Below are 21,340 nucleotides of genomic sequence, written 5' to 3'. Positions count from 1 at the left end.
TACGGTAGTCTTCACGGGCGGCACGATTTAGGAAGTTTTGGCGAAGGCAAGCCTGTCTGAACTCTTGCAGGACAGACGCCTCCGCCTTGCGCACTCCCTATTCGCAATACTATCCCATGGTCCCACATCCAAGATCGGGATCATTCTCTCCGTATCCTTCGCAAACAGTGCAGACCGGGGCTGGGCACTCGCCCCATCCATCGCAACCCGCCGCCTTGAGTGCGGGCGCAAGTCCAAGTACGAGTAGTCCGACAGGGCCCAATCCCGTGGTCAAGATCGCCGTCGCTCAAGTCTACCTCCTTTTGGGAGCTATCAAGGAGGATAAGGACCGCGCCAAGTGGGAGACGCAGGCAGAGCAATTACGAAAGGTACGCACGCAACTACGTCGCCTTCCATCAACTAGGCAGTTTCACATACGCTGTTATCTCGCTAACCAACGCGATTTCTGTCGCTCCTAGCTCATCGATGAACACGGAATGGAGGTCTTCGCAAAGTACTTCACACGCCTCGTCGCGGCTCATGCTGCACACATCTTTCACGGTCAACCGCGCCCCGGAGGCAACGGCAATTTCCACCTACTCGTGAACGAGATGAAGAAGATTTCCCATGATGTCAATCAGGCCAACAAGATTGCCGAGTCCATTGAGACGGGCACAGAAGATATATTCCGCGACTTTGATATGTCAACTTTCATGGAGGCTTTCAAGCTAGATGCCCTGGAGAAAACGATACTCGCATTGGCTTTCAAGATGGGATCTAGGTCTGACCTCAAGACCAAAGGTTCGTTATCCCAGGCGTTTCTCTATGGGCCCTATGTTGACTTTCGTAATAGCGGATGCTATCCTCTCAACCAACTTCCCCACTTTCGTCAACATTCTTAACCAGCGAGGTCACGACGAACATGCGGACCTAACCGATACCTTCGTCGCCATGCTTGTCGATCGCTTCATCCAATATCAACCTCCGAATCTCAACGCCGCTGCGAAGGTTGAACTCACCTACAAGGTGCTTGCTAGATGGCAGGATGCCCAACCGCCACCGCCATCTGAGGTCCTTGCCGCTCTGGATCTTGTTAGGGTTCTAGCTGACAAGCCACCGAATGCTCTGGCCACTTACATTCAGAGAACTGGGTTTGGTTTTACCCGGGACGAGGAGGCTTGCGTGTCCTACCTGCAGAATCGCCCTCAACAAATTCAACTGAGTGAGGAGCAGGTGTCGATGGCCCTTATCTATGCCACGATCAGTCAGACACCACAGTATGACCCGTCCGTTCTGACTGCAGCTCTCCGCCGAGTCCTACCAGCCTCATTCCGATGGCAGGACGTGGTATCGTACTTTGACCATAGATCTACGCGGGTTTCGTCTCGACAGTTCCTCCGTCTCTACAATGCCTTGCTGCCGATTGCGCGGGAGGATGCAGAATTTGATATTCAGAAACTATGGGGCGGCAATTGGGAAAACCCAGAAACACAACTTTCGTTCATATGCGCTTTTGCCTCTCTGCAGCCTGATCAACTAGACGCCAGCTCCATACCGGGCTTGGTGCCGACTCTGACTCTGGATACCTATGCGCAATCATCCCCAGAAATCCAGCAACGGGCATCATTTGCTGTCAAACATGCCTTGGTTTCCGTGGAGGCACTATCTGCGGTATTCCATGTCGCACTCCATTCGGTACATGCTTCACAGAGTGTGGAAGCTAAGCGACTTTTTCAAGAAGTTGTGGTTCCCAACCTGGATATTTTTGTCGTCTCCGCGTTTGGAGTACCAAAGCCTTGGCCCACAATGGCCGTCGACACTCTGAATTCACTGTTTGAGAGTTTTCTCTACAAACGGTCGACTGAACACGACTTCGTGCTTGACAGCTTGTGGAAAAAAGACAAGGAATGGGTGATTCAACGGTTGATCGATGCGCATGCGGTCAAACCAACCGATCTTCCCCTCATCTTCGACCACGCTCTCAAGCACAAGTGGTTGGACGAATTGGTGTACTTGCCGAATGGCTTTGGCTTAGATCTCGCGGCTCTTGCGCATGCCGAAAAGTATCTTGACCTCGCGAGCTGGGCCCGTCGTAACGCCGAGAGGAGCAATGAGATTGCGCGATCGCTGTTGCAATTCTTGCTGATCAAGGCCAACCTTGAGTTGCAATTTCAGCGCCCCCCGGACGGACAACCTCACGTCAAGTCCAGCACGACGCTGCAGGTTCGAACTGTTGCCGCTTTTCTCCAAATTCTAGAGGATTTCCTTCCCAAGACACCACTTCAGGACCTCATCATGGTTCAACGCTCTTGCATCACTGTCTACCCGAGGCTGATCAACTATGGTGAGGGCTTCGATGACATCATTGATGCTAATGGGAAGGACGGTAATGCTTTGCCCCCTGCCGCCAACAGCAAGATGGAGGAGCACTACAAGAAGATGTACGGCGACGAGATCCAAGTGCGAAATATCGTCGAAATTCTCGATCGGTACAAGCACTCTCGCGAGGCTTTGGATCAGGACGTGTTTGCCTGCATGATTCACGGGTTATTTGACGAGTACTCTCACTACGTCGATTACCCACTGGAAGCGCTTGCAACGACTGCTGTTCTCTTCGGCGGTATCATTTCACACAAGCTGATTTCCGATCTCCCCCTTAAAATCGGTCTGGGAATGATCCTAGAAGCTGTGAGAGACTATATGCCGGAGGACTCGATGTACAAGTTTGGTCTACAGGCTTTGATGCAACTCTTCTCGCGCTTTCGGGAATGGCCGGGATTTTGCAGGCAATTACTGCAGATCCCTGGCTTGCAAGGCACCGAGGCATGGAAGAAGGCTGAAGACGTTGTGCGGGATCATGAAGACGAACTTGCCCGATCGCGCAATGGCACAGCAGCGCCTGCCCACAGGTCCTCGGTTAGCGCTGAGCCACTTACGAACGGAAATACATCCGAAGGGCGAAGTGCAGAGCGCCAGCCGCCGCCCTTCATTTCTATCAATGCCACAGAACGCTCGCCTGGCGTCGACTTCGAAGAGCCGTCAAGCGACACTCAGGGCAAGATTCAGTTTGTCCTAAATAATTTGACCGAGACGACTCTTCAATCGATGTGCAAAGAACTGCGAGACATTCTCGAGCAGCGTCACCAGCAGTGGTTTGCCAGTCATCTTGTCGAAGAGCGTGCAAAGATGCAACCAAATTATCATCAGGTGTACCTTGAACTGGTGAAGCTCTTCGAGGACAAGGTTCTGTGGTCTGAGGTGTTGAGAGAGACGTATGTTAGTGTCGCACGCATGCTCAATTCCGAGGCTACAATGCAGAATTCAACCGAGCGATCTCACCTCAAGAACCTTGGCGGCTGGCTGGGACTTTTGACCCTAGCGCGCGACAAACCGATCAAGCACAGAAACATCGCCTTCAAGCAGTTGCTCATTGAGGCTCATGATACGAAGAGGCTTATTGTAGTAATTCCGTTCGTCTGCAAGGTCCTCATACAAGGCGCAACTTCGACCGTCTTCCGCCCGCCCAACCCTTGGCTAATGGATATCATCCACCTGCTCATCGAACTGTACCATCATGCGGAACTCAAACTCAACTTGAAATTCGAGATCGAGGTCTTGTGCAAGGGGCTCAATCTTGATCACAAAAGTATCGAGCCTTCGGGGGAAATTCTCAATCGCGCTGTGGTAGAAGAAACCCAAGAGCTACTCCCACAAGATACACTGGAGACTTTTGAGAGTCTATCACTCAACGGCATCACCACTGGCGTTACTGCCAGCCTCTCGCCTCAGGTCGCTGCAGCTTCGATACCGGACCTCGGACCTCTCATCCACATCCCGCCCACGAATGAGATGGTGGTAACGGCTACTCGACTTCATGAAATTGTACGCACTGCTCTGACGCGAGCACTACAAGACATTATACAACCTGTTGTGGATCGATCCGTTACCATCGCTGCTATTTCCACGCAGCAGATGATTCACAAAGACTTCGCGACAGAGCCAGATGAGAACAGGGTCAGAACATCGGCAATCAACATGGTCAAAGCTACTGCCGGCAGCCTAGCCTTGGTGACATCGAAGGAGCCCCTGAGGGCCAACTTCACAAATTACATGCGAAACTTGTCCAACGATCTTCCTCAGGGCCTCCCAGAAGGCACTATCATCATGTGCGTTAACTCGAATCTGGACCTTGCCTGTAACATTATCGAAAAACAGGCCGAAGAAAGAGCTATTCCAGAGATCGAGGAAATGATTGAGCCCGAGCTAGAAGCGCGACGTCGTCATAGGGTGCAACGGCCTGCCGACCCGTATGTGGATGCTTCCCTTAGCCGATGGGCTTGGACTATTCCAAACCCTTTCAAGTTGTCGCCTAGTATGGGAGGTTTGAACCCCGAACAGATGGCAATTTACGATGACTTTGCTCGTCAGCCTCGGACAACCACATCCAATGCCCCTTCCCATGTTCCGTCTGCCTCCGATGCGACACGTTCGCTCGCCAACGAGGTCCTCCAAGAGCAATTCTCGGCTATACCCAGTCTCGCAGCTAGCTCGGAGACACCGGCTGTGCAGCATATCAACCCTCAACTTCAGCAGCAGTACGGTCCCGTCCATAGCGGAAACATGGCGAACGCGAGGCCGCAGACGTTCCAGATGGATGGTCGCGCCTTGGTCGAGCGCGTCCAGAAGTTACTTTTGGAGCTACAACGTGTGGCGACAGAAGCCCGCGAGGAACATTTCGCCGATTTGCCCAGGCCCCATCCTGTCCTTGATGTGGTGGACGCTTTGGTGCAGCATATGATCAAGGCCTCGCAGACATCTGAGGAATTCGCAATTTTCGCTGCAGACCAGATCATCCAGCTTGTTTTCAGCCCGATTGATGACAATCTTGCCCTCGAGAGTCTGGTGCACGTCTTGGAAACATTGCGAAAAATCTCGGGTCCGACACTAAACAACAGAGTGACGGCATTGTTCCGACAGCAACCTGGCACCTCTTTCTTCCATATTCCCCTGTTGGCTGCGTTGTTACGCACCGATCTTCTGGACTGGAGGAATATCGATACGTCAATGGCCAAGGCACTGCAGGCAAGAAAGGAAGGTTCGCTCGACTTTCTGGAGCAGATGATTGATCTCACTCTCCTTGGCAATCGGCCTCTCGCGCTCTACGGAGACTTTGTCCTTACGCTTGAGGCTGCTTGGACGTGGATTCAAGAAGATTCAGAGTCTGCCGTGGCACAGCGACTCAAAGTTAAACTGTCCGGACAAGTCATGCCACACTTCGAGCAACAAGAAGGTGGAGTCACGCTGCAACAGGACCAGATGGAGTACATTTTCGATGAATGGATCCATCTGTGCAATAACCCAAACGCATCAGATAATTCAGCCGTTATGTTTGTGCAGCAGATGCAACTTAGAGGCATCGTCGAGAGCAAAGACGATCTATTTTTCTTCATTAGAGTTGCCACAGACTTGTCAGTGGATCGATTCGAGCATCTTGTTCACTCTACCGGCACTTTGACCGATGCGTTCCTCGCCGTTGATGCTCTGGCCAAGATAATCAATGTGTTCATTAGGTTGCACAGTGCACCTGAATCAATGGGTGCTCTCAGCCGAGCAGTTTATCTCGACTCGATTCTGGCCCTGATTACGTTGGTCCTCAACCATCACCACGTACGACGTGCCGAGCACTTTAACCAGAGAGTGTTCCACCGTCTGTTGTCCGTGCTGTTCTACGAGATCAAATCGACGGCTGAGCAACTTCCTGAAGAGGAGAGGTCTGAAATATTTCTCAAATTTGGCTCCAGACTTGCCGATCTTGGCCCCAGATACCTTCCTGGCTTTGTCTTCGGGTGGCTGTCACTTCTGCAGCATCGGGTGTTTCTCCCTGGCATCATGAAGGACCGCAATGGCTGGATTGTCTTCACCAGACTACTTCAACTGCTTTTGGAACACGTCGGAGAACAGGTCAAGGCGGTAGAGCCATCAAACGTGGCTAGAGAAATCTACCGCGCTACGCTGAAGCTGCTGGTAATTTTGCAGCACGATTACGCGGAGTATCTTGCAGCGCACTCCCATCAGCTTGCAGCCACTGTTCCCCCGCATTGCAAGCAACTCCTCAACGCCATCTTGACAGCAAACCCGGCTGCTCACCTCAAAATGCCAGATCCTCTATTCCCGGGACTTCAAGTTGATCGTATGGATGAGGTTCGGGAATCACCTGAAGGTCTGGATAACTCCGCATACCAACTGCGGGAATGGGGACTTCTTGAAGTGCTCGATCATGCGCTGCACAATGGTCCTTCCGAAGACATGTTGGCACACGTTGCCCGAGCCATAGTCGACAGCCAATGCACGGAAACAGGTTTTGGCCATGTGCCTATTCACGCCAACCTGAGGGTCATTGATGCTGTGACCTTGCACCTGGGCAACCATGCGGTCGAACAGGCGACGCAGAAGGGCACCGATGTTTTCAACCCCGCCTCCTCAGATGTGGCTATTCTGTTTAGGCTGATTCACGAACTACCTCCCGAAGCCCGTTACTATCTTATCATGAGCATCACAAATCAGCTCCGATTTCCCAACGCCCACACCAACTACTTCAGTCGGGTCCTTTTGGAGGCCTTTGTTGGGTACAAGAAGGATCCAGAGGAACCAGATATCCAGCAGCAAATCATTCGCGTGCTGTGGGAGCGCCTCATCGGATTCTGGCCCCAGCCGTGGGGTCTGATGGTTACTGTTGTCGAGCTGCTCAAGAATGATAAATACAATTTCTTCGAGCTTCCATTCGTCAAGTCAACCCCTGAGGTGAGTCATTCGCGCCAGTGCCCTTCTCGTGATTTGAGAAGCAGACAGCTAATGCAGCCTTCCAGGTTCTTGAACGCTTCCATGCAGTCTTGCAGAGGGCATGACCTTCTCCAGGAAGTGTTGACAAATTTGCACTAGCTTCCAGGTGACGGAATTCCGGAGGAAATGGTCCCTCTCAAGTAATTAAAAAGTGAGGTAGAGAAGCCGAGGATGAAGCGGCGTCAAAGGGGTTGGGAGGGAGTGCTGGCGATGATTTTTAAACAGGCGTACCATGCGGACACTAAAGGACGCAGATGTAGTATTTACATAAATGTAAGATAACGAGAGTTGAGAATTTGGCACGTATGGAAGCCTTTTGGCATTGATGTGATGTATGGCTGACCATGAGTTGTCGCGCAAGTTGGCATTGATTCATGTGGCATCCACAAGTGCGCTAGGGCCGAGGCAATTTATTCTCTAGACGCCTCTCTTGCCAGCCGGATGTGGTACTAGGAAGGAGCAAATGCTTATCGCTAGGTACCTGACTTCATGATAAGTACGCATGGTGTTTCAGGTATCTTTCATAGGCCCCTCATAACGGAGAAGTCTTCACCCCAACTAATGCAAGTCCGCATCAGTGTCTATTTCGTGGTCAAGTCCAACCACGCCCGTCAAATTGTCACTTCTGCTTTTGCGTGAACAGGGTTTTTCTACCTTTCAGGATTTCCGGATGGCTTCTCAGCAGGATCTCCAAGACCTCCTGCGGCTTATCACGGCGCGCAAAGTGCCAATGATGACTGCCATGAGCCAGGTCAAAGCACTCCAGGCTGTGAACCTTCGCAGGTAGGTTCTGGAGGCACTCTTGAAGTAACGGCAAGTGTTGGAGTATGCCTGCTTATCAAGACGCTTCATAGCATTCAGCAAATTGCAGATGCCCTGCCGGACGTGGTTGAGGGTGCCCTCGGGGACTCCAAGACCGCCAGATCTCTCCAGTCCGCCTGCAAGTCGCATCTGAAGCGGCCAGGCAACAAGCGAGCTGGGGATGCGCCAACCAGTAGACCCGATCGAAAGCGGCCGAGAAATGATCCTGGTGCTAGCTCGAGCATTGAGTCGGAGCAGCAGAGCACAGGCCAGGAAGATGCTTTGGCATTGCCCGTCATTACCGATGAAGAGGGCCTTGAGGGAGTGTCCATCTACACCAATCGTGCGCCGGTGATGCTTGCTTTTGCCATCGAGCTTTTGCGGTTCACCATGCCTGAGCAGCCCCTCTCCAGTCGCCTCAGCCTAGCTCAGGCTGTTGTCAGTATCAACTCCAGGTCCAAAGCCGCCAGTCTTGGGTTCAACGACAGTATACCCGAAGGCGTGTCCTGGGGTGAGGGTCAGCCCAAAGTGACAGTCATGGGCAGAAGTATCACCGTTCTTAAACGGGGTGACTACCATGCCCGCTCGGTACACGAGGTGGCAGTGCCAACCGCTATTGCCACGGCCAATGCGAGGTTGACAATGAATGCGCCAAGCCAGATGAGCGTGGATAAATCTATCACTGGGCCTTCCAGATGGACTACAAGCACACAGGTGACGCTCAAGTCATCGACGTTCGTCGCGCGAGTCTCGACCCTAGAACAACCCTCGCAAGTCTCTGGTATTCTCCATTCGTTACTCACATCTGAGCCCAGCTTACAAACCGCAACTCACAATGCATGGGGTTACAGGCTATACCAGGGTGATCGAGACGGGGATGGGAATGGAGATACCCGCGAAGGCTGCGAAGACGACGGCGAAACAGGATGCGGGGAGTTCATTCTACGTCTTATGAGGGAGACAGAAGCGACTGGGGCTATTGTGGTGCTGAGTCGCTGGTATGGAGGTGAAATGTTGGGACCCGACAGATGGAGACTGATGAGGACTTGTGTGATCGAAGCGCTATCGGACCGGTTGAGGCTATCCCAGAGCTCTGCTGGACACGATGGAGCCGCTGTATGGGCTCTCGACCTTCAGCACTTAGCCAGCAACCCGGCTAGGAACAGCAACAGTTCCCAAGGCCACGATGGCTGTGATCGCAGCGTCGGGGTAGCAATACACAGGCCTGAGTCGGCAAGAGCGTACCTCTTGAAAAGCTTCGCCTCCGGGCCTAGTTCGCAGGGGAATAGCAAAGGTGGCAAGACCGGTTCCAAATCAAGACTTGCAGCCAAGGAAGAGTCTGAAGCTGAACTGCGCCAGAACCTTGGGAAATTACTAGGTGCCCTGAGGCTCCTCTTTGAAAGTTGGGCGCCCCAGATATCACCGCAAGAAATGGACCGAAGAGCATGGCAGTTCTACGTGCGAGTAAGACCCGACGTAGAATTGGGGCCATCAGGCTGGGGTGCAAAGGGCTGGCTCAACCTAAACTCCATACTACAGCTACGTTACCAAGAAAAGTCGGAGAAGGCTTGACTAGGACAAATGAGTTTGAATGTGTGACTTGCTGCTCCAGCTTTGTGAGAGGTCAGTCATTCATCTATCTTCAATATTGTGAACCCGCGAAAAAGGCCGGCATCACGTCTGATGAAATCAAACAAGTGGCTTATTATACCGATCACAGCTAGATGGAGGGTCTAAGAGAGCTGAAATAGACCTAATCCTTCGGTACCGGGGCACCCCGATCCGGTCCCAAACCACGGCCCCACCCCGTGCCCAAAGTGACCAGCGGGTTTGCGACAATTATCTTCCAGCACAAGACTTGAAGCTCAATCTTACCTGCCTCACGGCACCCTTTCCCTGGACCCTTGGAAACTGCGGTGCTCGCAGCGATTCGTGTTTTTCAGCGTTTGCTGTAAAATAAGCCGGCGCCATTCCCTCCAGCCGTTGACGTCGGCCAGAAGAAGCGCCATGGTCCCACGCCACGGGCTACGAGGTCGAGCTGGTCGCTTGCCCGCCCCAGTGCTGCCTACCACTACTCATGCTCCTGCTCTCCGGCGCTTCACATCGTCTCGGATACAATGGAAGAAGGACACCTCTTTGAGGTAAGTTGCCCAGACGGAGCAGCTCCTGCAGCACTAACTGTACTAGGAATTCTATCAGACCGTTTGCTCCTCGCTCTTCCCATGCAACAACGCCAAAGTCGAAAACGAACGATCTCGAGACCGCCGACGCAATATTTAGATCCAGAAAAACGTCTCTTTTGGCTTGTGGCATAGTTGCGTTGGGTATGGGCGTTTATGTCAGCACCATGCTCACTTCATGTTGGCTTTCCTCTGGCCGTCAAGGCCCAGAACCTGCTACAGACGCGTGTGCGCCGGGCCAGATTGCCGTGTTCACGGAAGAATCAGCTCGAAGATTTGATGAGTACCTCGATGGGTCGGAATGGATGATGGGGGTTACATCTTTAAGGCAGAAACTAGCCGCTGAAGCCTCGGGGCATGTCCTGGAAGTCGCAATGGGTACTGGCCGCAATCTGCCCTTCTACAATTGGAGCCACGTCGTTCAACAACCCAAATCCGCAACCACGAACGATCAAAAAAAAGGGATCACGACACCTGCGACCATTTTGTCCTTTACGGGTGTGGACATTTCCAAAGAAATGTTGACGGTCGCTTTGGATAAAGTATCCGAAGCTGTCCCCGACCTGAAGGGCGTCGCACCATCAATTGAAACGCAACAGTTGACTCAAGATGGATATAGTGTCTTCTCCTATTTATCGGGCAGACTACGATTCTTTCGCTCTGACGTACATATGTTTGTGCCTGCCCCTATACAAGGTACGGCGGAAACAGCCAAGTACGACACTGTCGTTCAGACGTTTGGCCTTTGCAGTGTGCGAGACCCGGAGAAAGTGATCAGAACTTTGGCCGGTATGGTGAAACCAAACACTGGGAAGATCATTCTTGTTGAGCATGGGAGGGGGTCGTGGGGCATCGTCAATGGCCTACTAGACAGGTCAGCACCAGCCCACTTTCAGAAGTACGGATGCTGGTGGAATCGAGATATTGCCGAAATCGTCCATAACGCCGCTCAATCCACGCCCGGCCTTGAGGTCGTCAAGATCGAGCGCCCTTACCTGACCCAACTGGGAACCACTTTATGGATTGAACTGAGAGTCAAGAACACCTGTTGAGTTTCCCATCCGATGGGAGGATGACGGTGCTGGCGCTTAGCGCGTCGATGGCCATCAAGAAGTGGAAATGGAAGTGCGCCGCAGGTTTAAGACAGGAGAGGTTGGTTTATTTCATTTCAATCATACCCAAGAGCTTCCGTATTCCCTGTTTTCCGTCTCCCTGGCTCATGAATCCCCGCAAAACCTAGCCTTCGTGAACGCATCCATCCTACATTTGTAATACATCTACTAGCACAACATGTCCTTCGATTTTGAAATCATGATGTCGGTGGCTACAAGTTGTTGTGCCCCATCATCTGCTCTTCACGGCAAACCACAACCACATGACCGATCTTGAAATGATCAATGTTCCATTGACCACTTCAAGACGCAGCAACTGTGGATTGGACATGAGATCTCGGCACGGACAAACAAGAATAATTTCTCCAGCTTCACCTTGCACATCACACACCGCTCAACATGAGTCCAGTAAACAATCTAGCTCGTCGAGTTCAATGTTTTCCGGGCTATGATCCCACTCTAGGAGTGCACCTAGCTTCAGCCAGCTGTCCCCATCAGTGTCCTTTCTGGGAGGCATAGTTGCCTTGATAGCAGGGCTTGTCAGGAAGTGGACTGGGGCAACATTGCCATTTACGGCAACACTTTGTCTCTCTTCGAACATGGTATCCTCACGTGACCCTTCATACGTATTGGCCGTCGAGTGGTCAGCAGTAGCTAGTGAGAGTTCGCGAGCGAGTTTGCGCTTCTGGAGCACATCGGCGGTCTGCGTGAATTCTCGCTCGTCCTTTTCGAGGGGAGGCGAGGCACTCCGGTGGCTTCTGGCATACCTCAAACTAGTGGGAAGTGACCCAACAGGCGTCGAAGGCATCGCGAAGTCGTCATCCGCATCGTCAAATTCGGGAGACGACAAATCCACCTCTGGTGATGGACTCAACTCTCTTCGGCGCAAATCCATGTCATCACCGTTCTCAGACCCAGATGCTACACTGGACAATGATGGAGAGACGACGGACCGCTGAACGAGGAGTGGCATTGTTGAGTCGGGAAGGGGCCGTCTCGGGCAGGTTGTGAGGTAAAAGTAAGTTCTGCGAGGATGTACCGTTTCCGACTCCTTGGCTACAGGACAGGGTGCAAGCGTGCTCCAGCACGATCGTTTGACGTAGGCAGCGAGACGTGAGGATACAATGGCGCAAGGATTGGCAGAGCTTCAATTCGTTAGCACACCGCATGGCAAGAGAGTCGAGGACGATGAGCAAGAACCAATGTGAGAGGGAAGAGGCATGGGGGTAGAAGGTGGCAATGATGCGTACTGTTGGACGATAGGCAACTGCTGCGACAAGACAGTCGCCAGCTCCTTAACCAGATGGGGCCTGTTCGCGGTCGCCTGCAGTTGGACGATGACGGCCTCCACAATCTCGTCATTAATCCCTTCCAGCTTGATGTTTATTGATGATGTTGTGTTGCCACAGTCTCCGATCTTGACGTCCTCGGCCGTCGGGGATGGCGGTGGCGTGTGCTCCAGCATGCTTTTCTCGTCGGGGCGCTTGAGCGAGTTTCCTCTGCGTTGTGTCTCGTCACCATGGAATCGCTTCTGTCGCTTGTTCGATTGTAGTGTCACGGGGGGTATGATGGTGATGCGACTCGGTGTGCACTCAGAGATGTTCCGATTTGAGCTGGCGATGGCGGGACTGCGATGGGCATGGCTTCCAGGTACGTGAATTCCCAGAGATGGCAAAGAAAGCGACTTGCGTCGAGTGTTATACGGCATATTGAATGGTGGATTGCTCTGTTTGCTTGGACGGTTGGGCTGATGCTGAGTTGAGAATTGACTGTAGATGGATCGTCTTGCGACCAAGACACTCGATAACAAATAGCGCGCCTGTTGCTAGAATAGACCAGATGGAGTTCCCCGGGTACTTTTCAGGGTCTTTTTCAGAGGGCGGGATGTTTGCTGGGCAACAAACGCTGCGAACCAAAGGCTCCCTTCTCGTGATTTTTTTTTTTTTTTTTTTCACACTTCCCTTGTTTCCGACTGGCTGAACTTTTTTTTTTTCCACGGGACCCCTGGCAAAAGACGTAAGATGGTGGGGTTAAGTGGAGTAGCGGTATTCAGCCCCTGTCTGGTCCTTTGCATAGTAGTACAATACACCCCCTGAAAGTTTGTGAGCGTGGTACTTTAGGCCTGGTTTTATATATAGAAGATCTCCTAGAGGCTAATTATATTATAGTGAGTAATAGGGCTAGCCCTAGTTAGTGCTAGGTGCCCTATATAGTATTAATACTACTATATATTAAAAATATAAATCTAACTACTTAAAAATAACCTTATTAATATATTTTAATATCTAATAAAGCTTTTTTATATTACTACTATAATATATATTTTATAAAGCATTAGATATATTAACTTAAGAAAGTAATCCTCTAATATAATATTTTAAATATAGAGTATAGCTTCTTATAAAGCTAAGCTAATAAGCTTTATAAGATAGGTTTTATTAATTTAGCGCTTTATCTATAACTAAATCTATTTTATAGGTTTAAGTTAAAAATTAAAAAAGCTAAGTAGTAAAATAGTTAGTATTAAAGTTCTCTATTAATATATAATATTTAATATAATAAGTATAAAAATACTTACTTACTTTAATATTTTATATAAAATAAACTAATATACTTTGAAATATAAAACTTTATATAAAAATACTCTATTATTATATAAGTAATAGTTAGAAGAAACTTAAAAGTTAAATAAAAGTATATCTTTTCTAAGAAAATATTATGCTCTTAATATACTTTATATTTTAAACGTATTAAATTTATATAGTTTATATAATTTACTTTTTAATAAGCACTTACTAAAGCTCTTTTAAAAAGTATATAATATATTACTAAATACTTTACTATATACTTCTTTAGTTATATAAGTAGCTAATAAGAGGTTTATATTTAAGAGTATTTATCTAAATTAAAATAAATATAGTATTAATATAAAATTACTTAAAGTATAATAAGAAGTACTTATAAATAAAGCTATAAGGGCGGCTACAGTTAGGTTCAGCGCAGGCAGTTATTCTAGGCCCCTAGGTATATACTGCAATCTTCTTATTAGACGAAGTACTAACTGAAGTGCTCTTACTGGATTTATCTACTGTGAACCCTCTTATAGGGTAGGCTATAAAACTTCCTTAATATAAATAAAGCTATAAAGTACTCTTTAATATAAAGTTATAAAAAGACTTTTTAACTTATAATATATTATTAATATTATATAAATATATAAACTATATTAATATTAAGTAAACTAAATAAGTAAATACTTTTTTTAATATAATTAAAAGTAGAATTTTTTATAAGATGTTTTATAAAAGTTTTCTTTTTCTTATATATCTTAACTTTTATATTTTATAAATAGTATTTTAATATTATTTATAAGATCTTTTTAATTACTTATATAGTAATTTATTTAATTTCTGGCTATTTACTATAATTTTTACCTACTTAGAGTAATAAACTTCTTAATTCTATACCTCCTAATAATATCTATACCTCTTAATAATATATATAGCCTTTAGTTATATAATTACTAGCTTAATAACTTCTTAAGTTTCTAACTACTTCTTCTGATTTTAGCTATACTTATATATATATATATTAATAACTTTACTATCTTTAACTTCACTTTAGTAGTAATATAGTTTATAATTACTTAATTACTTAATTACTTAATTACTTAATTACTTAATTACTTAATTACTTAATTACTTAATTACTTAATTACTTAATTACTTAATTACTTAATTACTTAATTACTAATTATTAATTACTAATTACTAAACTATTAACCTATTATCTCTTTTATATATTACTTATACTACTATTAAATATTATTTTTATTACTACTTTACTATTTACTATAAATAAGTTACTATTATTATTATAGTCTTTTTATTTAATTAAGCTAGCTAATACCTTTATAGTAGCTAAATTATTATTAATAACGCTCTCTCTATTAATTAGTATAAAGTATATTATTAATTCTTATTAAGCTTATACTTAAGCTTAAGCTATATCTACTTTAGTATTATAGAAAGTTTATATATAAAAAAGCTACTTTTTAGAATAATAAGAGATATATATAGTTTTTATACTAAAGCTATTAGGTTTTTTTTATATTTATAATTATTTAGTAAATAAGGTCCTTTAAAAGGTATTACTAAAAACTCTATTTAATATAACTTTAATAAAGTATTTCTAATTAGAGATAGAGTATATATTAAACCTAAAGGGTTTATTTAATATATAAATATTAAGTTTTATAATAATAACTCTAGTTATTTTATTAAAGAAAAATATATTTAGTATAAAAGTAGTATTTTTATATTCCTTATATAGTATAGATATTATAAAGCTTTAGGAGTTATTATAAGTTAATAAAAAAGAAGAAGAAGAGGAGGAATAAGTATTAAGCCTTATATTAGTAAAACTTTTATACTTCTAGCTATAAAAACCTCTTTTAATAACCTCTTTAGTTAAAGGGTTATCTCTTATATAATAGTATTATTAAGCTATAAAAGCTTTAATAACTTATTTAAGCTTAAGTTTATAGTTATAATATAGCCCCTCTATAAAAAACCTATAGCAAAATTCACTCTATATATAAGTATAATTCTATAAACACTATATAGGTATTTTAACTTATACCTTCTACTAATTAAGGAAAATAGTATAGAAACTTTATATATTCCTATTAGTAAGTAAACCCTCTAAATATTACTATATAAAGTTTAATATATACTCTAACTGAATAAACTAATAGAGTAGTAATAATCAGGGTTAGGATTTAGTTAAGTTAAGTTAAGTTAACAGGCTGACTAGGACTAGGCTAGTTAAGTCAAGTCAGCTAAATTAAGTGACTTAACTTAACTAAACTAGTTGACTAGCTAGTCTGACTAGCTAGTCAACTAGTCTAATTAAATTAGACTAGTTATTAACCCTATATATTAAAATATATTTATAATTAGTATTTATATATATAACTTTATAACTAATACTAACTATATATATATTAATAGTTAGTATATATAATATTGTTTTAACGTATTATAGCTAGTTAATTAATTAATAAAATATTAATTTAGTTAACTTATATATAACTTAACTAGTCCTAACTAGTTACTTAGCTAGTTAACTAGGACTAGGCTAGTTAAGTTAAGTTAGCTAAATTAGGTGACTTAAGTCTAACTAGACTAGTTGACTAACTAGTTTGACTAAATACTAGGTGACTAGTTTCCCAACCTTAGTAATAATGCTAATTATATAATATAAAACTAGTAGTAATAGCGCTATATATAGTAAAGCTAATTATATTAAAGCTAAAAAGGTTACTAAAGCTCTTATAGTAATACTACTATAAGAGAGATAACTTCTTAACTAAAGAGGTTATAATATTATTATATAAGAAATAACTCTTTAACTAAAGAAGTTATTAAAAGAGGTTCTTATAGCTAGAAATATAAAAACTTTAAAAGTACTTCTTATACTAAATAGAGAGAGTATTACTAATAATAGTATAGCTATTATAAAAGTATTAGCTAGCTTAATTAAATAAGAAGATAATAATAATAATAACTTATTTCTAAAGAAACTATTATAGTAAAATAGTAAAATAGTAATAAGGATAGTATTAATAGTATAAGTAATATATAAGAGAGAGGATAAGTTAATAGTTTAGTAATTAGTAATTAAGTAATTAAGTAATTAAGTAATTAAGTAATTAAATAACTATAAACTATATTATTACTAAAGTAAAGTTAAAGATAGTAAAGTTATTAATTAATATATATATATATAAATATAGCTAAGGTTAGGAGAGGTAGTTATAGATTATAATTATATAACTAAAAACTATATATATTATTAAGAAGTATAAAGTTAGAAGGTTTATTATTCTAAGTAAGTAAAAATCATAGTGAATAGCTAGAAGCTACTTATTTAAGCTTAATATAATTAGCTTTACTATATATAATATTATTACTACTAGCTTTATATTATATAGGTAGCGCTATTATTATTCTATTAGTTTATTTAGTTAAGGTATATATATTTAACTTTATATAAAGGTTTATTTATTAATAAGAATATATAAGGTTTCTATATTATTTTCTTTAATTAAGGCCTCTAGCTATTTACTATAATTTTTACTTATTTAGAGCAATAGACCTTCTAACTTTATACCTCTTAATAATATATATAGCTTTTAGTTATATAATTATAACTCTCCTAACTTTAGCTACACTTATATATATATATATATAACTTTACTATCTTTAATTTCACTTTAATAATAATATAATTTATAATTACTTAATTACTTAATTATTAACTATTAAACTATTAACTTATCTTCTCTCTTATATATTATTTATATTATTATTAAATATAATCCTTATTACTACTTTATTATTTTTTTATTTATTTAATTAGGCTAGCTAATACCTTTAAAATAGCTATATTATTATTAGTAATATTCTCTCTATTAGTTAATATAAACTATACTTATTAGTTCTTAGAAAGTTACTTTTATTTTAATATTATAAAAAGTTTATTTAAAAAAAGGTTACTCTATAAAATATATAAATATTTTATTAAGTTTTACTATTTAGGCTGTATAATCTAGCTATTTAGGCTATATAAGTTTTTCTAAATACTTATTCTACTTAAATATAATACTTTTTAGAAATTCTTTTTAAATATATTTATATATAACTTTATTATTTATATAGTTATATATTTAGTTTTATAGAAATATAACTAGAATATAAATAATTTATTAAATTAATATTTAGAAGTATTTTATTTTCTAAAATCTATATTTATTATATTTATAATACTATATTACTTTCTTCTTAAATATAAATTAAGAAATTATAATTAAATATATAAAAATAAGTTTTTTATATTATTTTAAGTATTAAGTATAGAGTTATAATATAGCCTCCTTATAAAAAGACTATAGTAAAATTCACCCTATATATAGGTATAATTCTAGAAATACTATATAAGTATTTTAACTTATACCTTCTACTAATTAAAGAAAATAGTATAGAAACCCTATATATTCCTACTAATAAGTAAACCTTTATATAAAGTTAAATATATACTTTAGCTAAATAAACTAATAAAATAATAATAGCGCTAGCTATATAGCATAAAGCTAGTAGCAATATATATAATAAGGCTAATTATATTAAGGCTAAAAGGGTTACTAAAGCTTTTATAGCTTAGTAATAGTTTTATTAAACTTTCTAATAAAGTAAATATTACTAAATAGAGATAACTTTTTAACTAAAGAGGTTATTATAAGAAGTTCTTATAGTTAGAAGTATAAAAAGCTTTACTATATATAAAGCTTTATACTTTAGCCTCTAGCTATTTACTATAATTTTTACTTACTTAGAGCAATAAACCTCTTAACTTTACGCCTCTTAATAATATATATAGCTTTTAGTTATATAATTATAATCTCTAACTACTTCTCTTAACCTTAGCTATACTTATATATATATATATATATATATATATATATATATATATATTAATTAATAATTTCACTATTTTTAACTTCACTTTAGTAATAATATAGTTTATAATTACTTAATTACTTAATTACTTAATATAATAATTTATTTTGCAATATATCTTCTGCTTTATATAGCTCTCTTAGTAAGCCTCACTAAGGGAGTAGGTTATATAACTAGTATAAGCTTTATAAACTTATAATTTAAAGATACTTAAGAGGATAACTTCCTCCTAAGTAATATATACTTTTTTATAAACTCTTTAACTTCTTCTAACTACTAGCTCTTAGTAGTTATAAGTTTAGTTTATTAAAACTTTAATTTTACCTTTTTATTACTACTAAAATATCTTATAAAGTAAATAAGTTTTTTTTTTCTTTTTTTATACTTCTATTTATATATAATTACTTTTTATATTTTATAAGATATTTTATTTATTTAAAAAAGCTTTTAAAATAGCCTTTTATTTTAAAAATATATAAATTAAGTTAAAAACTTATAAAAACTAGCTAGTTTAATTTAACTATCTTAAAGTTACTTATATTATATATAATATTTAAAATTTAGTTAATTTTAATAATCTTAATATATTTATTTTTAGAAATACTAATAAAATAAATATTTTATTTTTTAAAGATTATATTAATTAAATTAATAAAAAGAAATAAGATATTTATAAAAAGGATTTTATAAAATAGAAAAAGAATAAAACTTAAAAAAGATAATAAATAAACTCTTAATAATAAGAAGAAAATAAAAATAAAGTTATTTAAATTTTAGCTACTTTTATACTTATATATATTTAACTTCTTTTTAAACTAACTAAGCTAATATTTATTACTTTTAAGGATTCTGTTTTTTAAATTAAATATAAAATATTTATTAAATAATAATCTATTTTAAAAGCTAATATATAAAATAACTAAAAAACTAAAAATTAACTCTTAAAATATATCTAAAATTAGTTTTTTATAAATATTAATAAGAAACTTATAAATATTATTAAGTTTTAAATCTTAAATAAGTTTAATAAGAACTATATTTTATTTAAGTTTATTTTAAAATATAAAGTATTACCTCTATTTAAATTATATATTTTAAATACTTCTAAGTTAAGTAATAATATAGATCTCACTTTAATATTTATATATTTATAAAAACTTATAAACTAAATTACTTTAAATAATAAAAATATTAGATTATTTTCTTTTTAAATAGTAATTAAACTATTTAAAAATAAACTTATAAAAAGTAATTTAGCTATTTAGATTATTATAAAAAAGAACTATTTAAATATCTTTTATAAAACTATTTATTTAAATATTAACTTAAGAGATATTTATAATTAATAAATTAATTATTATTATTAAGTATTAACTTATAAAATTCTAAATATCTAAAGAACTTTTATAATTAAGTACTTCTTATAAACTATAGAGGTTTAAATTACTCTTAATTAAGTATAATAAATAATTTAAAATTTTATTATTTATAAACAATTATCCTAATTATTTCCTAAATTAAAGGATTATAAAAAAGTCTTTATAAAAATTATCTAATTAAACTCTTATTAGAAGAAACTTAAAATTAATAAAGTATTTATAATGATTAATAATAGATCTTATAATTTATAAATATTAAGCTTAATTTTAAAAAGATCTAAATCTAAAAAACTAAAATCTAAGGATAAGAAATCTTAAGAGTTTAAAGATACTCCTAAAGAGGTTAAAAAATACTTATACTAGGAATTTATTAGTAAAAAATAATCCTTATAATATATTTAGTCTCCTAAAGATTATATGTAAAAGAGTATATAATTGAAGTAATATTATTAGGGGTAGAAATATTATATAATATAGCGAAAGGGGGAAACTTTTCGTTTTGTTAGTTATTATAATAAAATTCCTAATAATTAAGAATAACTAATTATAACTAGTATAAATAGTTATTATTAATATAAAAGAAATAATACTAATAATAGTAATAATAGGTAAAAGTAAGTAGTAGTAGTTAAATAGATAAAACTATTAAATTACTTACTTCTTTAAAATCTATTCTAAGTGGAAAAATCTATTATATATATAATATATTTTTTCCTCACAAACCTTTACTTAGTTAAGTAATTACTTAATTAAGTAATTACTATAATAGGTAATTAACTATAAAAACCTTATTATAAAGTTAATTATTACAGCTTTATTTAATCTAATTTAGATATTCTAGATCCATAGTATTATTATAGTTATAGTTTATAGATTTGTTACGGATTATTAGTTTCCGTTGTTTTAGTTTTAAATCTTAACTTAATATTAACTTCTATTAATAATAACTATATTATTAACTTTAGGGATTTATTAATTCTATTAATATATACTTTTTATAGTAACTAACCTAATATATAGTTTTTATTCGTTTTAGCTAATTTTAGGAGTTACTATAATAGGTAATTTATATAATTATACTTTTTATTCTAATTAGATAAAGTTATAGTTACTTTATTCCTTTTAGTTATATTAATATGTCATTAATAGTTATAAAGATAGTTACTTAATTATTAGGTATAGTTTTACTAGTTGTACTAATATTAGTAATTTCAACCCTATATCTTTTTTATAGCGCTAGTTATATTTAGTTTTACTTAAATTCTCCTTTAGGGGGTACTTAGTTAGGACTTAGTAGTTTTAGAAGTATATTATTTATAACGCTATAACTAAAAGCTATATATATTATTAAGAGGTATAAAGTTAAGAGGTTTATTACTCTAAGTAAGTAAAAATTATAATAAACAGCTAGAAGCTAAAGTTTATTTAATTTAGTTTTAATTATTTTATAAAATATATAATAATATTTTTTATTTTCTTTAATAGCTTTTTATTTATCTAATATAAAAGTTATAAAAAAAGTAATTTTA

The 21,340-nt window shown here is 38.8% G+C and overlaps 4 protein-coding genes across 4 annotated transcripts; 3 read left to right on the top strand and 1 right to left on the bottom strand.

Moving 5' to 3' along the window:
* Window positions 1–116: 116 nt before the first annotated feature.
* not1 (General negative regulator of transcription subunit 1) lies at window positions 117–6,884 on the top strand (the record flags this gene model as incomplete). The annotated part of the gene is made up of 4 exons (XM_036646254.1): window positions 117–368; window positions 459–780; window positions 833–6,780; window positions 6,846–6,884. The coding sequence occupies 4 exons, from the start codon at window positions 117–119 to the stop codon at window positions 6,882–6,884; spliced, it is 6,561 nt and encodes a 2,186-aa protein (XP_036488054.1).
* A 605-nt stretch (window positions 6,885–7,489) lies between these two features.
* impact-A lies at window positions 7,490–9,192 on the top strand (the record flags this gene model as incomplete). Its single annotated transcript, XM_036646253.1, has 2 exons — window positions 7,490–7,602; window positions 7,674–9,192. The coding sequence occupies 2 exons, from the start codon at window positions 7,490–7,492 to the stop codon at window positions 9,190–9,192; spliced, it is 1,632 nt and encodes a 543-aa protein (XP_036488055.1).
* Window positions 9,193–9,627: 435 nt separating this feature from the next.
* Window positions 9,628–10,852, top strand: CGCS363_v014403 (Methyltransferase OMS1; the record flags this gene model as incomplete). Its single annotated transcript, XM_036646252.1, has 2 exons — window positions 9,628–9,761; window positions 9,808–10,852. The coding sequence occupies 2 exons, from the start codon at window positions 9,628–9,630 to the stop codon at window positions 10,850–10,852; spliced, it is 1,179 nt and encodes a 392-aa protein (XP_036488056.1).
* Window positions 10,853–11,306: 454 nt separating this feature from the next.
* Window positions 11,307–12,620, bottom strand: CGCS363_v014402 (uncharacterized protein; the record flags this gene model as incomplete). Its single annotated transcript, XM_036646251.1, has 2 exons — window positions 11,307–12,057; window positions 12,163–12,620. 2 exons carry the CDS (start codon window positions 12,618–12,620, stop codon window positions 11,307–11,309), a joined length of 1,209 nt encoding a protein of 402 aa, XP_036488057.1.
* Between the last annotated feature and the right edge of the window lie 8,720 nt (window positions 12,621–21,340).

The sequence above is a fragment of the Colletotrichum siamense genome (assembly GCF_013390195.1).
Source record: "Colletotrichum siamense strain Cg363 chromosome Unknown KSG_Cg363_contig10, whole genome shotgun sequence".
NCBI lineage: Eukaryota > Fungi > Ascomycota > Sordariomycetes > Glomerellales > Glomerellaceae > Colletotrichum > Colletotrichum siamense.
The sequence above is the reverse complement of the archived record's forward strand: the minus strand, read 5'-3'. Positions and strand labels throughout refer to the sequence as shown.